This window comes from Bolinopsis microptera, chromosome 2 (assembly GCF_026151205.1).
Source record: "Bolinopsis microptera isolate Bmic1 chromosome 2, MBARI_Bmic_1.0, whole genome shotgun sequence".
Taxonomy (NCBI): domain Eukaryota; kingdom Metazoa; phylum Ctenophora; class Tentaculata; order Lobata; family Bolinopsidae; genus Bolinopsis; species Bolinopsis microptera.
The window spans coordinates 14,070,690-14,088,331 of record NC_087073.1 but is presented as its reverse complement, the minus strand read 5'-3'; the positions used below and the strand labels follow the sequence as shown (position 1 = coordinate 14,088,331).

Sequence of the window (17,642 nt, the reverse complement as noted above, 5' to 3'; positions counted from 1 at the left end):
CTGACGTACAAGCTACAAATACTTAACTTTTAGTCCGATCACTGGATCAATTGTTCTCCTTCATTTAACCTCTCTTTTGTCCTTTTGACCTAATTTTCCCATTGAGGGGAACCTCGCCGAAAGGAGGGCAAGCAGTTAGGATATCAATTAACAAAAGATAAATGGTGATCAGTTCTGCATCACTCAGACAACTTCACCCTGACATCACGGAACTAAAGTAGGAACAAACGTGACACTGACCCTTCCGCAGAAGGTAACTTTCTAACTTTCAACTCAATTCCTTAATTGCACCCGCTAAGTGGAAGGAAGAGCTTTTCCTGGGTCAGTAATTCCTGGACTGTTGATGGGATATGATACGGAAAGTTGGCAGGAGTAAGATTCTGTGAATACCTATATAAACATGTTAATGGCCTGACCTTGGAATATACGCCGAATCTATCCCGATGTTACCCCGGAATACGTATGGGAAGCTATACTCTATTTCTTTAATCACGTGATGTATATTCATAACTTTATAATATGACATGGCCAGTGGGACTGAGAAACGAGTGTGGAATGATATAGGACATACAACACATAATATATCATGTAATTATCGAGAATTATCCACGCATGATCTATTTCCCCCGAAAGTTATGATATTCAGTTAACCGGAAAATTATTGTATCTTACACTCGATGAAATACCCACCTCTACATTTACTACAAATAATACTCCGACATCATTCAGCGAGGCGAGGATACTGAACCATCCTGTTATTATACCGTATCTCAATTTAGCCACTCGACCGAGACGTACCCTTCAGAAAATAAAGTAAAGAGAATGGTGGTAGCCGGAACGTGGTATGTAGTGTTGAGTGAGTGATGCATAGCACTGTACATGCAGCTAGACGTTGTATAATTGGTGTATATAAATTATAAATGCACTCAACAGCATATTCAACAGTCAGCCTAATACTTTTACTAAGATCTCTACCGGCCTGGTAGTTTGACGGAGGTTGAACATTGCCGGGTTCGCCGCTAACTTTGACCCCTAACCGTGAGCTGATTTAAACGTCACACTAGGGCTAATTTAAGAGTGATAATATGAGAGGATATCTGTCAGTAGATTTATAGAGAATCATCTAAGTTGTATGCTAGTAGCCGACACTGTATCAGACATAATCCTCTGATATTGTCTATATAGATAGCAGATCTCGCATGATCGCTGCGCTTGCAAGATAACACCTCTAGATATTTGGTAGCTTATGTATGATACGAGGTAGTGACGTGAAGCAGTATAAGTGGTAGATGCGTAGAAAGGTCACGTGAAGCCAAGGCATGAAGTGGTAAAAACATGCTCAGTTGTGCCAGAAAGTATGAAGTGGTAAAAACTGGTCTGCTGTCAAATACCACAGTTGTTCGTAGGTCAGAAAATATAGAATCGCTGTGGAGCCAAACGGTGGCGCGCATCGTGAGTGTAGTGATTCTTGAAGCACCCCAAGAATCTTATGGTGACAAAAATAAGATATTTAGCATACCATAAGTTACAAATCAATCAATCATGGGCGATACCCTATTCCTATTCTCATAATATAGTGAAACCTTGACGTTTTAAAACGTGTCACAGATTGCGACAGAAATGAACGTCATTATGATTGTAGATGTGGGGGACCACGCGGCACACGTTCAACTAAGTGACTAAAATTTAGAAACCTGGTGCGAGCTCTTCACAATCTAGATTAGCCTCCCAATTAATATAACAGACCTGGCTTGCTGTTCCTCTTGTACCTAGTACACACTGACACAAGCTCAAACATCTCCTCCCTTATTTTGGAATGTCGTGCTTTACGCGACTCCGATAATTCGTGAGTAGTCAGGCTGTCTGTGAATCAGCTCTTAGTTTCTCCTCACTTTCAAGTATCCGACCTGATATTCATAATTCAACACTTGGTTTAGGCTAGTCATTGAACAACCTTCCGAGTCCATGATCGGCTTGGAAAGCAGCTCAATGATTCCTCTCCCTCATTTCATTAGCTTATTACATGTGAAACACGTGAAAGTTGCGCACATGTCCCCCTCAGAACAGTAATATCGGCGGGCTGTGAGCCAGGAGCTCTACATACAGCAGAGCGTGCATAATGTTTGGTTGGGATATCAGGCCTGCAATTGGATACATTTTGAGAGGATGTAACGAGGTACTTCTTCGTAATCAGGCATCTTATCATTGCAAATATTTAAACGGTCATTAGGAATCTTGATAGGGTGATCGAAATCGATTCGAAATAATTAGGCTGACAATGAGCTGAGGCTATCGGAAGTCTATATAATAAGATCAGTATCAATAAAGGAATGTATTTTAAGATACGCACGTGCCAATGGTAGCAGAATGTTGCAGTATAAGAAGCAACTGGTATGTAAATGTCGGTGGCAGCTAAATTCCACGTCTAGTCTTAAGAGGCCGCCTCTCTTATCAGTATTCTAACGTCTGTAATCACGAGTTAACCTCTCCTGCCTGTTACTCAGTTAACACAGTCTCACCCACAAACTTAATGTCTTTATACTTCTCCGCCACTGTTTGAAAACTGATTCTAAAAATCAAACGTGTAAATTTGATTATTTCTGGTTGATTGGAAAGGGTGTAAATATTTGGAGATGGTGTGAATATTTGAGTGTTATTTTGATGACGGTTTTGTTGGTAAATACAAGGAGCAATAATAACTTTCATGCCTGTAAATTTCATCAATTAGTGGTGGTCCTGGTTTTTATCATCGGTTACTTTTAAAATTAGAGAAGTCTCCTCCTCATCCACATGCAGAGATAAAGACGCGACATTTTGTTAACCTGTAAGTATAATTACTAATTAGTTTCATTTCTGGTAATACTCGACTAGCGCACGAGAAGATAATTCGTAAGACGAAGAATAAGCTGTGATTTGGTAAAAGTAGCTTGTGAATTCTCAATTCAGAATTACTGCCAAGAATTAGATAAGTAGAAATTCGAATAATTGCTACTGATAGGGAATAATAGCACTCCTATGAAATGATAATTTGGGATAATTCACGTAATTTTCATTTAATTTCGTCCCGGACCGTTTAAATTTGTTGGATTGCGGCGAGAATTGTGAAATTTATGGCTGCCATAATATCATTCTGGTCATAACGAGAAGTTGTAGATGCTGGGAGCAGTGGAGTTCACATTTGTCATGACGCACAGCTAGCCACTATTCCAACTCGTCTTATACCAGGAACAAGATTTAATTTCCTCTAATAATAGAGCATTGAATCGCAGGTCATCATAATTATGACAGTAAGTCTTATCAGTCATTCCCAGATCTACAACTTTTGTTCACAGTTACGACAGACCAAGCAGACCAGGCAGATCTTGTGTCGGTTCTAAAGATCCTTTACAAAATGAGAATATTATTTCTGATCTTTTGTGATTTTGAACTGATTGTGAAAATCAGGATAATTCTGGTGTCTCCACGTGCTCTGAATAAATCAGTATCTTAGCCCAAGTCCAGACAGTAACATTATATCTGGCCTGCCTGTCCTAAATTCTTTCATTCATTCTCTCACAAGACCGACATAATTACCCCTTGCCACTCGAACAAATTCACATAATGTAAATTCCTGCCTCGGTTAAATTTTGTAGTCTGAGCGCGGTCGGTGAGAGCCTGTGCTAAATAACAGTAGACAAAAGAAAAATGGTAGACGTTGTGCCAGTAACCAGCCACACATCAGTTTAGCATCCAGCCACACGTCTCATGTTGTACACTCGAGATAGCTGTGCAGTCTAGTAGTAGCTCTCTGTGTGCTCTGAGAAGTGTAACGTTTAGTTCTGAGAAGTGTAACGTCTAGTTCTGAGAAGTGTAACGTCTAGCTATGAGAAGTGTAACGTTTAGTTCTGAGAAGTGTAACGTTTAGTTCTGAGAAGTGTAACGTCTAGTTCTGAGAAGTGTAACGTTTAGTTCTGAGAAGTGTAACGTCTAGTTCTGAGAAGTGTAACGTCTAGCTATGAGAAGTGTAACGTCTAGCTATGAGAAGTGTAACGTCTAGCTATGAGAAGTGTAACGTTTAGTTCTGAGAAGTGTAACGTTTAGTTCTGAGAAGTGTAACGTCTAGTTCTGAGAAGTGTAACGTTTAGTTCTGAGAAGTGTAACGTCTAGTTCTGAGAAGTGTAACGTCTAGCTATGAGAAGTGTAACGTCTAGCTATGAGAAGTGTAACGTCTAGTTCTGAGAAGTGTAACGTTTAGTTCTGAGAAGTGTAACGTCTAGCTATGAGAAGTGTAACGTTTAGTTCTGAGAAGTGTAACGTTTAGTTCTGAGAAGTGTAACGTCTAGTTCTGAGAAGTGTAACGTTTAGTTCTGAGAAGTGTAACGTCTAGTTCTGAGAAGTGTAACGTTTAGTTCTGAGAAGTGTAACGTCTAGCTATGAGAAGTGTAACGTCTAGTTCTGAGAAGTGTAACGTTTAGTTCTGAGAAGTGTAACGTCTAGCTATGAGAAGTGTAACGTTTAGTTCTGAGAAGTGTAACGTTTAGTTCTGAGAAGTGTAACGTCTAGTTCTGAGAAGTGTAACGTTTAGTTCTGAGAAGTGTAACGTCTAGTTCTGAGAAGTGTAACGTTTAGTTCTGAGAAGTGTAACGTCTAGTTCTGAGAAGTGTAACGTTTAGTTCTGAGAAGTGTAACGTCTAGCTATGAGAAGTGTAACGTCTAGCTATGAGAAGTGTAACGTCTAGCTTTGTGAAGTGTAACGTCTAGCTATGAGAAGTGTAACGTCTAGCTATGAGAAGTGTAACGTCTAGCTATGAGAAGTGTAACGTCTAGCTATGAGAAGTGTAACGTCTAGCTATGAGAAGTGTAACGTTTAGCTCTGAGAAGTGTAACGTTTAGTTCTGAGAAGTGTAACGTCTAGCTCTGCTCTGAGAAGTGTAACGTCTAGCTCTGAGAAGTGTAACGTCTAGCTATGAGAAGTGTAACGTCTAGCTCTGCTCTGAGAAGTGTAACGTCTAGCTCTGAGAAGTGTAACGTTTAGCTCTGTGAAGTGTAACGTCTAGCTTTGTGAAGTGTAACGTCTAGTTCTGAGAAGTGTAACGTCTAGCTCTGAGAAGTGTAACGTCTAGCTCTGAGAAGTGTAACGTCTAGCTTTGTGAAGTGTAACGTCTAGTTCTGAGAAGTGTAACGTTTAGTTCTGAGAAGTGTAACGTTTAGTTCTGAGAAGTGTAACGTTTAGTTCTGAGAAGTGTAACGTTTAGCTCTGAGAAGTGTAACGTTTAGCTCTGAGAAGTGTAACGTCTAGCTCTGTGAAGTGTAACGTCTAGCTATGAGAAGTGTAACGTTTAGTTCTGAGAAGTGTAACGTCTAGCTCTGAGAAGTGTAACGTCTAGCTCTGTGAAGTGTAACGTCTAGCTCTGAGAAGTGTAACGTCTAGTTCTTAGAAGTGTAACGTCTAGCTCTGAGAAGTGTAACGTTTAGTTCTGAGAAGTGTAACGTCTAGCTTTGTGAAGTGTAACGTTTAGTTCTGAGAAGTGTAACGTCTAGCTCTGAGAAGTGTAACGTCTAGCTTTGTGAAGTGTAACGTCTAGCTCTGAGAAGTGTAACGTCTAGCTCTGAGAAGTGTAACGTTTAGTTCTGAGAAGTGTAACGTTTAGTTCTGAGAAGTGTAACGTCTAGCTTTGTGAAGTGTAACGTCTAGCTTTGTGAAGTGTAACGTCTAGCTATGAGAAGTGTAACGTTTAGTTCTGAGAAGTGTAACGTCTAGCTCTGAGAAGTGTAACGTCTAGCTTTGTGAAGTGTAACGTCTAGCTATGAGAATTGTAACGTCTAGCTATGACAAGTGTAACGTCTAGCTCTGCTATGAGAAGTGTAACGTCTAGCTCTGCTCTGAGAGTGTAATCTAGCTCTGATAATATCTAGTCTGAAAGATGACTCTCTGTCTCAGAGTGTACAGTAAACGTGGACCGAACTGCACGTCTACTGGTGCCTGTCACGACAACATAACGTGCGCTCTTGTCGGGCTTCAGTCCACATACTGCTGGTAAGGTAGGTGTGTCTGAGGCCTCCTTTCTCTGTCAGATGTTGGAAGAGTGGCGCTCTCCGGCCTTGTCGGCAGGCATTTACGTGAGCTGCTTTCTCCCTCTTCCTTAATCAAGCGCCGAAATTTTACAACGCGAAATTTGAAAATTGTCCAACATTCCTTTGGAAGGGTGAGTGTTTCAAAGGTAGGGTAAAATTCAAGCGATCTTTGCGTGTCGGACGATCGTGATATTATTTAGAATCAAATTAAAAACCAGCCCTTCCAACCCTGAGTTTTTAAAAATTCCTCTAATTTCTACCTCTCAAAGCTCTTCTTTTCGATGATTTCTGTTCTTCAGGGCTTATATAAAAGCCATGTAATTCAATGTCATCGCCTTTAAATATACGGTAATGAAAGAATATAAATACGGGCTGTGCGGAAAACGTCGAGACCGACCAGTACGAAACATTAAGCTTACATACCTACCAAGTTTATCCTGAAATCTAAAACCTCCGCCCTCACTAGAAACCATCACAATGCGAGCTGCATGTCTTAGCTTGGGCGAGAATAAAACTGCAACTTTTCTTTTCTTCTCGGGCACGTGCCTGACCAGCTGTGAAACCATGATCTGTTAATTTTTTGTCGGGAGATCAGTCCATTACTTGTCATTACCGCAGAAGAAGGACAATTACTATGTTCTTAAAAATTATTTGCGAGATATAAGAGAATCCTTAGTACGCCACCCTGTCACGTTACTCTGTGACATTATCCAGACATAATTTTCACAGCTAAAGTGTGATGACTGGCGGACTGAAATTATGACCTCATGAAAGCTGAGGGGCAGCTGAGGAGAAGCACAGTGGAAGCATTTATAGAACTAATTATTGTATTAGTAAGTGTAAAGATTAATGCAGTGCTTCTAGACGAAGGCGAGATTGGATCGACCAAGACAATATGAATGGTATGGTAAACGTTCCTGAAGTGGTAATTGTGGGAGATAAGAGTATTCACCACAGCCTGTACACGACGTAATGGAGACACAGGCACACTCGCTTCTTTGTTAGCTCATATCTTTTGTTTTTGGCTTCTCTTTCACCAGAAAAGTAGATATTGGATATGATTATGACCTATTGGATAGTGTAATTACCTGAGCTATTACATTAGCTCACATCGCAAAACTACCGCGAATATGTGTCATCGGCCAGTCCGTACATACGCTTTGCTCTGATGTCGGGTACTGCTTCCTAGGTAAAGATCTGGCAGATATCCAAAGTCCCATGTATACTAAAAGGCTTTTATCTGTTTCACTGGATTGAGTTAATGCGAGGTGGCGGGTACTCCGACAGTTCCAATATAATGATATTTTCAAGAGTGGGGAGACGAGACCTCCCTCCGACTATCAGGTCTGGGTAAGGGTCTGGGAAACAACACTTTGTATCCACTTAGGAAGATGGGGTGAAACCCGCGCATTAACTAATAGCCGTCTCGTTGGCAGACGACACAATCTTTAACAGTTTTTGAAGAATTCCCCCCATTATGGTCGACTAAATTAGTATCCGAGTATTATCAAAGGTCACCCCAAACCCAAGATATAAACGTAGACTTAGTTTTGTAACCTGAAACATTAGACAGCCCAATTGGTAATCTCCCGTAATTTCTGGCGATTATATCCATTGAGCTCATCATATTAAAACCTAACCGGGTTTTATAAAATGATTTGGAGGATATGCAGGGCTACTGTACTACCTAGGGTCATATGACTATACCTGGAACTCGTGTTTACAGTTTCAAACATCTCCGAGGGAAGAAGGCAAATTGTTTTCCCTAACTAGAGGGACTTTATAAATGAAAGCAACAGTCTTCAAGTCTAAGGATGTTTGCTACTTTTGTTCTAACTAAGTAGCTCTTGATAGAAACTATTACTCCATTACATATTATTCTGTCATTTGGAGGCTGAGCTCTGGAATGCTGAGAGCGACACGTGCCATATGATAATCTATTGGTTCGGGTCATTAAGTTCAAAATGGGTATCAAGCTTGCTAATCTGCCTACTTACATTTATTACAATTGTTTACAATCTATCTGTTCGCGAGAAACGATTACGATCCTGAGGCCAGGGATAACTTGAAGTTTCCCATCCATTATAACTCTGCTTGCTTTTGAAAGGTAAACGCTTGCTGGCAGCAATTGCTTTGAATCCAACGTATCGATTATCGTAGAGCCTTCAGAAGTTCATTCGCTACCCTGAATCCTATAATAGACATTAAATGTCTGATTCATGAATTACAGAATAAATCAGGTGAACGATAAACGCAGACAAATGCAGGACTAGTGGTTGAATTTGCTGACAAACTGTCTTTCTAACTGGAAATACCTTTGACGGACTACATATTTTATGCTTGTCCTGGGTTTCACTGTGCTCTGCAGTATACACTAAGGTTGAACTGACTCTTCTCTACACAATAAATGTAGCGTAGTCTACTTCACTTTGAGACCTCAGACCACATTGAAAAGTTTAATACAAATGACGGGCAATTATCAAATTAATATAACTTTATCAAACCCATTAGCTTATTAAAATAACAGGTTCAATTTAAAACGACCATTATAAGACAATGGCATGTTTTGTTGTGTCGTGTAGGATATATTGTTGAGTTCATCTGACCCGAGACCAGTTTAAATTGGTCTATAATTTAAGGTTTATAGTCGTGAACTTATGAAACAAGGTAAAAAGTTATTTCAGGCGGAGCTAATTTGTGAACAAAAGGCTAGACGCATCTTGTAAAGCGTCCTGTAAATGACATAGTCTAGAGGGGTGTTTAGCGTTATAGTTCAGAGCCGTGACACTGGCTTAAAACATTCTTATACAGTATAATTTACAAGTATAGTTACATGACTTGTACTTAAAAGTACCTAATTTCTGAAAACCCACCTTGGAACCTACCCAGTTAAATTCCAAAATGTCATACCTACAGAAAATACAGTTACATTGACCATGTAATTTCGGACCAACTTATTGCCGGCAAAATTTGGATTAGTTATAGGAATTAAACAGGTTCAGTAATCTTAGTTTCAGGGTAATTAACATAATTAACATAATTAACTAATGACCCTTGTTCTCCCAGGTGGAGCACTGCCGTTCAGTCTACCCTACGAGCAATACGTAGGATCTCATCCTACACTGGGGGACATGTCGGAGATCGTTCCAGATACCAGACCTACTCTCCACGCCGTCTGGCTTCAACACCCTGTAAGTATACTTCAAACCCCTCTAATTCAACGGCACTATAATCTCCAGTTTATAATAATAAGACTCTTAAGACTGTACTGGTGTGTCGTGTTTATATATATATATGTGAGATGTGTATTTTGTCCAGTAAATGTTTATTGTTTACGATGTGGCCAGTGTTAGCGCTCACCCCGCCTCGACGGTGCAGGTTAATTCCCTCAAAGGACGCAGCAAGGCCGCTGTAATCTAACCCAACTTTAAAAACCCTAATGTCCGGTTTCGTTGCGTGCATGTTAAACAACTCAGCTACATTATCAAGCGGGCACTGTACATTCTAGCACATATAGCTCCCTCCTCCCGCCCCCACGTCTGTCACTCATTAGCGCTCTCATCTGTCACTCTAATTGTGGAACTAATTGTTACATTGGATGTCGTGCTAATTGGTCCGCTAATCGGTACACTAACTAAATGGTTACACTCAATTTTCACCTTATCTGCGATTACACAGCGCGCTCATATGATCTCATATGACGGGATCACGTGTGGATCACGTGAGCCGTGCTGAGTGTGCACTAATGAAATGAGGGTGTGACTTGGTGAGTGTAGCCGGACAATGTGTCACCTCCCTAATATTATCAGTGATGTAACCTGGCGCTGGCCAGTATATTATATGCTCGTATTATCTGTCATATATATACTGGGCGAGTGTAAGTAAGACTCCGTGATGCTCCACACAGTGACCGACATTGTGAACATTCTTCTTCCGGTATAGCCCGGCTACCTTCCTTTATGTCTCCCTCTCTTTACCGAACAAATCTAGTGTCTAGTGTACTGAGAGAGCTACTGTAAGTTAAGATTTCTGGAACGGAATCAGATTTGTAGGATAAAAAGTGCAAATTACAGTTACTCGGGGCGTTAGTTAGTTCCGCGGAATAGCAGGGAATGTACAGTTTGCGTCATTATCGGTCATGGTCATTGAACATCTTTCCTTGGATTCCGGAGTACTAGCACGTACTCTTCTGCGGACAGTAACTTTCTTCTAATATTTACTGGATTTATGTGTTTTAAAAATAGAATATCTTTAAAGAATAATTTCTCACGGGGATCGGCCGGAAAAGAAATGATCTGGGAAACTCGTTAGTTTCCAAAATGTCTAACATGTTGTAAAGTAAGGCTAAGTAGGCGGAGTGTGCGGCTATAATATTAATAAAATGCATATTGTATGTGATGTATAATAGCTGTCCGAACTGTTTTTAAAAATCAATCTACTTGCTAAGCGTATTTTTAGCTGAGGCATGAGAGGTAACATATTCGCTACATGTAGCGCCCTGCCGAGTTGCCCAAATACACATTTATTTCTTTGTAGCCGAACTTTATTCCATTTATTCCATGTTAAATTTGCTCTCAACAGGAGGCCACTTGTCGTGATAATTTCATGGTTACTGGATTTGAGCCACAGCTATTCACGATAACAATCGCGTCACGTGCCATGCAAGTTTAATTCGTGATCCTTGCTCTGCTTGGAACATAACCTAGCTTAGTAAATAAATGTAATAAATATAATAACAGATAAAGACTAAAGGCCTCCAATGAGATAAATTACTGACAATCAAAATGCCAAGGTCGACTATATTCACTACAATATATACTATATAATAAGTACTGCCATGTGTTATCATAATATCGGCTAGCCAATGATATAGCATATATTAAGGGTAGCAGCATAGTCACCATGTCAGCGTCAATAAGTCTGTGTCTATCAATGATATATGGGTTAATTTCATTGTATTCAGTTGTTTAGCGTCCTCCACGGTAAATAAGATTATTAGTGTGTCCCCGTGTCCCATTTCCCAAATAATTGATCTCCAGTGTGGGTGTACCCAGTATCATCATAATATCAACCTCATCGTATATTATTCTATATTGTCTGTGTTATGTGAGTTACACTGGGGGTGCCATCTCCCTTGAAATGTTTATAGAAGGAGGGGAGGGGGAGGGGGAGGGGGAGGGGGAGGGGGAGGGGGAGGGGGAGGGGGAGGGGGAGGGGGAGGGGGAGGGGGAGGGGGAGGGGGAGGGGGAGGGGGAGGGGGAGGGGGAGGGGGAGGGGGAGGGGGAGGGGGAGGGGATTGTCAATGGTACAATAGTTTTTATACTGACTCTATAATCTGTACACATTGAACCAGGGCCACGGTACGAGGCTCAGCTCTCATCACTACTTCACATGTAATACCATCACGGTAACTGGTCTCTGATCCTATACTATTTATAAAGGACCAATTGTAATGAAGTCCTTTGAAGAAATCATTATACGCGTCGTAACTAGTAACTACACTCTCAAATTTAGTCGCTCGTATATATAGCAGTATTATATTGGTAACATTAAGTTGGGCGTTGATACGCAAAGGACAGGCTATGTCGAGATTTTTTCTGCCATGTAAAATAGTGTGTCGTTACTTCAGAAAGTATTGCAGGCGACATAGCTTACATCCACGAATATGAAGGTCTCTCATGTCCTGTTAAATGTTATTTAAACTTGATGACAGACAAATTATTCATGTTTTGTGTATGTTGAGGGGAAAGACACGTGATTGAGCGGCCAATAAAAAGAGGGAATTTGTTAGCAGTGTGCAACATGTTATGTCCCATGTGTATTAGGAGTGTTGTAATGTCTGGGACGGGGTTGCTGGGTGCGCTAACACCGCTCCTCACCCACCCCCTCCTGTACTAGTCGCGTCTTTGTTTTCAAAGGTTTTGAGAGTTAAAATGTTGGGACGTTGTGTTGTGTGTTGTTAACAGAAGGACTGGCGGCAATGTTTGGTTGTGAAGAACAGTGCGGGAGTTTAAAACCTCAGCATCTGTCAACATATCTCCTCTTCGTTAAATACTCTCCCTGCAATATAACTTATATATCTAATACTAATATATATCGTAGTTAACACTAACAATCTTGTCAGGAGCTTAAGAAGTTGTGTTGGTTGGTTCAGCTGGCATGGAAAGCGGTACCCTCACAGCGTCTCACAGCGCACTGCATTCACCGGCTCCTGCGCGATCCTGTTGCGCTGGATGCGCTCTGCGGCGGACGCACTCAGGACACATCTTTCTAGGCTCATTTTTCCGGGGTTACCATTGGTTCAGAGGGACATCTTTACTGATAGGTTACATTTAGTGCTAGTCCACAGACCTGTAGTTATATTTGTTCGGGATTTTTAACCTTTTTACTACGGATTCAAGATCATTTTTAATTGATGTTTCAGGCAATATATTTACTAACAAAGTATTTATTGTCAACTAACAGTTTTCCTTGAATTGCCCGTCATGTTAATTATTACACTGGTAGCTTTATTAGACGTATTATTTATGAGTAATTTATTGGACATACGAGTAGCAAGTATTTTATTAGAGGAATGGAACGTTTAATATCAAATATTAGCCCTTGTCTATATTTAAGGATTCCTAAATTGGTTTTCTATATTCCTCGAAAGTAAGCTCGATAATATCATGTTTGTTTAGTGTCTAGACCTTACCCAGCAACAAAAAATTATATGTATATTTACTGCCGGGAAATTGAATAATTGGCATTCTTGTCAGTTTTAATTTTTCGTGCATCCAGTTCTGTGTTGATCGATATAATATTGTGCTATAGTTACAAATTATATAGTGTTTGTAAAAAACAAGTTTAAAAAATCCCCCTTTTATTTGTGATCACCCGACAATGTAACGATGTTAAAACATTTCTACCTAACGCGCCGTATTTTAGCTTTTAAAAGGCTTACGCTCTTCCGGCTGGCAATTTGCTTCCCACTTCCTATGAAATTGTAAATCATCAAAGAAATAGAGGAGTAAATCTTACGTGTGGAACGCATTCCATTACATGATAATCTAATCCGATTCCGTATATCTGTAGCCTAAATTTTGAACTACTGACCATAGCAGACGCTCGACAGGAAGACGCGAAGATAAATTCCGCAGCAAAAGTGTCTTCCAACCAAGTTTCCATGCGGCGCGCCACTCGTCTAGCTAGCTGGTACGTGATATGCATGATATAATACTATGATATTGCCGCCGCGCGCGGAGTTTGTTGTTGCGCGCAACTCACATGCGGAGCTTTTACAGGTATGGAAAGGATCCAGCCACTCTGCAATTCAACTGGCATTTCATCAAAACCAAACTAATTCCGAAATAGGGACTTCAAGAATAGTTAATATGGAACTCTGAATCATGGCAGCTAATGTCACTTACTACTGCAGGGGCCATCTACTCAGAACACCCCCTTCCCCCGGACGTCCGGATTTCCAGCTTCTTTTAAGAGTACAAATAAAACCAACTCAAATTCATTGTTAATAAAATGTGTAGTTGCTTAAAATAGACAATAATACATTTAGTTTCGAACAAGTTTAGCACAGTTATACATTTAAGTACTCGTTCAAAATACAGGGATCTAAACTTACAGAGTAATTAGTGTCAGAGTCAAAATAAATGGAACTTTTTCGTTATAATTCTGCCAAAATTTCCGGATTTTCAGAAACCACCCCCCTGTCCGGATTTGTCCGAAATTCCAAAACCACCCCCCTCCCTATTTGCCGGACGTCCTTAGTAGATGGCCCCTTATGACATGTATGTTAAATAAAATACATGAATTGTAAATGACTAATGAGTATCGTATCATTTCGACACATGTCAGACGTTGGCTGCATAAATTATGTAATAATTGTTTTTGGATATTCTAAACTTTTGTTACCAGAGTACCAGACAAGCCTTTTTTTACTGTGTGCCAAATTTACTCAATTTGTACGGCTTCTCAATTCTCGTGCAGCATGCCCCCATCAAATGATGTGCTATTGCTCGACAGTCGACTGTGCTAAATCATGTATAATATAAGCGGGACAAGAGTGTAACAAAACTATTCAAACAATATGCAGTAAATTTCAACAATTATGGTAATTTTCCAGTTATAAGGTTAGACACCCTTAACAATAGTCAATATACAAACCAATTTAATCCTCCTCATTCGACCTGTCACTCTTCCCCCCTCATTTTCCCATCGATTTCCCCAGAATCATCTCCTTAGAGGGTTGCCACTTGTGGGCCATTGAAAGTATGATATGGGTCCATTGAATTAACCCATAGATCACTGTATGTAACAATTTAACAAACATGTTTACTTTTTAGTCACATTGGCGATTGAACTTCCAAATTGGACCCTGGACACGATTCACAATCATTATAATCGTTTAAATAATGACATATCATGCAGCTGTTCGGTATGTATCATTTATACTTAGAATTGAGTAATAATGAACACGGTATTTCAAATTTCAATCAAATACTGTCAAGTAAGAAGCTATTTCTAATATTGTCAACTTTCGAATAATCTTTCCTACTTGACCGCAGTTGCAGTTGCAGTGCCATGACTGAAATAACAGGGTTTAGCGGCAGTAGATGCCATGTAGATGGTATGATGGCACGTGACTTCACTCAATCATTGTAACGTCACTCAACGTGAAGTCAATAATTGTAACGTCGACTCAAAGATCATGGTGCCAATTTTCATTTCAACTTTGAGTTAACCTAAACTAAATGGTGTAATTTGCATGAGTCATAGCACATATTAACAGATATTGTTATAACGGCAACAATTATCACTCTTTAAAACTGATGGATCAAGTCTGACTGGCACATTTGTCGCAATGGAATAGACCTTCAGACTTCAGAGCCATGAAAAATGCAGCTTAATGAAATGAATTTCGAAAGATCAACTGCAAGCTCAAAAATCCTGCTTCTGAGAAAACTCCCTTTCTCAAATGAGGACTTACTGTACAGATGAGGACTTATACTGTACAAATGAAGACTTACTGTTCAGCTACATGAGAAAACAATTCAACAAACTAAAACAGTCAGAGATCTTGCTGTACTCATCTCAAATAACTGCTCAAGGACGCCCCACATCTATCAAAAGTTGGACACTACATTGTCAGATCACCATGTTTGATGCTAATCCTATTCAGTGCAATCTTAAGAAGCAAGTTAGAACACTGTTGAAACCCCAGCAAAAACACTGACATTACACCGCTGAAAAACAAATATCTACGATAATGGTCACCAATCACCATTATGAAAATTACAAGTGAGAACTATAATTCACTGATGAGGCTCTAGAAGTAGAACCCATCAAACTATCACTTTTTAAATTCTTGAAGTATTTCTGAAATTCTATCACCGTCATTGAAGATTTACTAGATACTGTTATCCAGAAGGTTCCAGAAAGTTGTGAAAAATGTTGTCTATCACAGTGAGTGTGGCCGGACACTTCTAATATATATTGACAATGATTTGAACTGAGTGGTCAATTTTTTTTGGATGGTTTAAGGGAAATGGTGCCAAAATGGTGCCAAAATGTATAATTGCTTGGTTTTATCCTACCGATTTATGACCTCGAGAATTTACAATGATGTGAGTCAGAAGCCCATAATTGAGTGATGAGAAACTGTACCCAGCACATCTTAAAATAATGAGGTTAACAAGGTTTGGCCGGTAGAGGGTCCGGGCCGCAGTAGTCCCGTTACCTTAGTATTGCTGTACAACTACTACATCTTAAAATGGTCATAAATCAGTCGGTATGAACACAATTCACAAAGATAGCGAAAAAGACGGTGTAAAAGTGATCAATTTTACGAAAATTTCCAGAAATCTAAGTTAGACCCATCTCTAACGGGAACCGGTCAGGAGGGCGGAAGACGCGTGGGCGGAGGTCGCGTAGGCGGAAGACTTGAGGGCGGAGGACGCAAGGGCGGAAGTTTCCTAAAAGGTTGGACACGAGGGCGGAGGTCGCGAGGGCGGAGGTCGATCCCATGATTTGGGCGGAAGTCTCGTAAAACGATCACATGTCCTAAATGCTCGACTGGTAATACTACAAAACCTGAAACATCACACAACGTACTTCAAATTGTATAAATTATATCAGTTATATTCAATCATTTTAGTGGTACTGATTTCGAATTCTTTGTAACTTTAAAAACAAAATACACAGGGTTATAGAGAACGCTTAAAGGTAATATAAATCACAATGTAATCAATCAATTTTGTCAAAACCCGAATAGAATTATATCATGCAATAACATAAACATTTCACATAGCACTCTTTAGCAAATCAATATAGGTTAAAATATCATCCTCGTACGAATGGTAGTTCTGAACTATGCTGAGGATTCTTCTATCCTTGTCGCTGTTGGCCTTCTTCCTCTTAGGCGGCTGCTCTCCAAGCGAATTCGCTAAGATCTTCTTGTCTGTCGAGGACTGTTCCATCTGGACTGCTGCAATGAAATTGTAGATGGTCGGGTTTGCGTGTCCGACTAGAGCAGAGAACTTCTTGTTCCAGGACTCCACCACGTTGTTTGTCCGGTTCATGTTGAAGTGGCTGCGTTCATAGGCATTCCACGTGGACGGAGGGAATTTAGCTCGTCCGGTGCCGGAGGCAGTCGTTAGTCCCTGGATCCAAGTGGTCTGGAAGTATGCCAGGAGATCATCGTACATGGTTGTTATTGTAGTAGTTGAGATGTAGCTGGAACTAAATAATAAGATACTTCTATTCCCAACATCGGTCTTAAATATACTAGTTGTCTCTCGAGTCGTCTACGTTGTGACTCAAGTTGTTCGTTTCACTGTGCAATCTCTTCGTGTGAAAACAGTTGATCATATCCCAGATCAGTTTACGTGATGTTGTGATGTCCTCACATACCGTTGTGTTATATGAGATCATGACCATGGTGATTCATGACGTGAGTCGAAGTTATGTATCACGTGACTCGATTCGATAGTTTGACTCACATGACACAAGGGCTTCTGGGATATGATCAACAGTTTTCACACGAAAAGATTGCACAGTGAAACGAACAACTTGAGTCACAACGTCAGAATCTCCTAGTCCAGATGGAACAGTCCTGGAGAGCAGCAGCCTAAGAGGAGGAAGGCCAATAGCGACAAGGATAGAAGAATCTTCAGCATAGTTCAGAACTACCATTCGTACGAGGATGATGTTGTGCTATGTGAAATGTTTATGTTATTGTGATATTATTCTATTCGGGTTTGACAAAATTGATTGATTATATTGTGATTTATATTACCGTTAAGCGTTCTCTATAAGTATAACCCTGGCCCTGTGTATTTTGTTTGTAAAGTTACAAAGAATTCGAAATCAGTACCACTAAAATGATTGAATATAACTTTGATTGAATATAACTTATATAATTTATACAATTTGAAGTACGTTGTGTGATGTTTCCGGTTTTTTTCGGGTCACGAAATCCTCTCCGAACCTCCACGTGGTGTGGCCTGGTTGGCACTAACGGGTGGTGTGCTCTCTTGTTGAGTACTAAGGTTGGGACTTGCCAACCCAAAGTTCCCATAGGAACCAGGAAGTCA

At 40.2% G+C, this 17,642-nt stretch overlaps 1 protein-coding gene across 2 annotated transcripts in view; it reads left to right on the top strand.

The window, feature by feature from the left end:
• The window catches only part of LOC134826351 (activin receptor type-2B-like), a 34,147-nt gene extending 21,184 nt beyond the window's left edge, over positions 1-12,963 (top strand). The window contains exons 9-10 of one of the 2 annotated variants that reach the window (XM_063838689.1): positions 9,121-9,245; positions 12,179-12,963. In XM_063838689.1, the coding sequence (XP_063694759.1) occupies positions 9,121-9,245; positions 12,179-12,328 (275 nt within the window). In that variant the 3' untranslated portion in view covers positions 12,329-12,963. The remainder of the gene's footprint in view (positions 1-9,120; positions 9,246-12,178) is intronic. The other variant, XM_063838687.1, reaches the window with a different exon arrangement.
• The last annotated feature ends 4,679 nt before the right edge of the window (positions 12,964-17,642 follow it).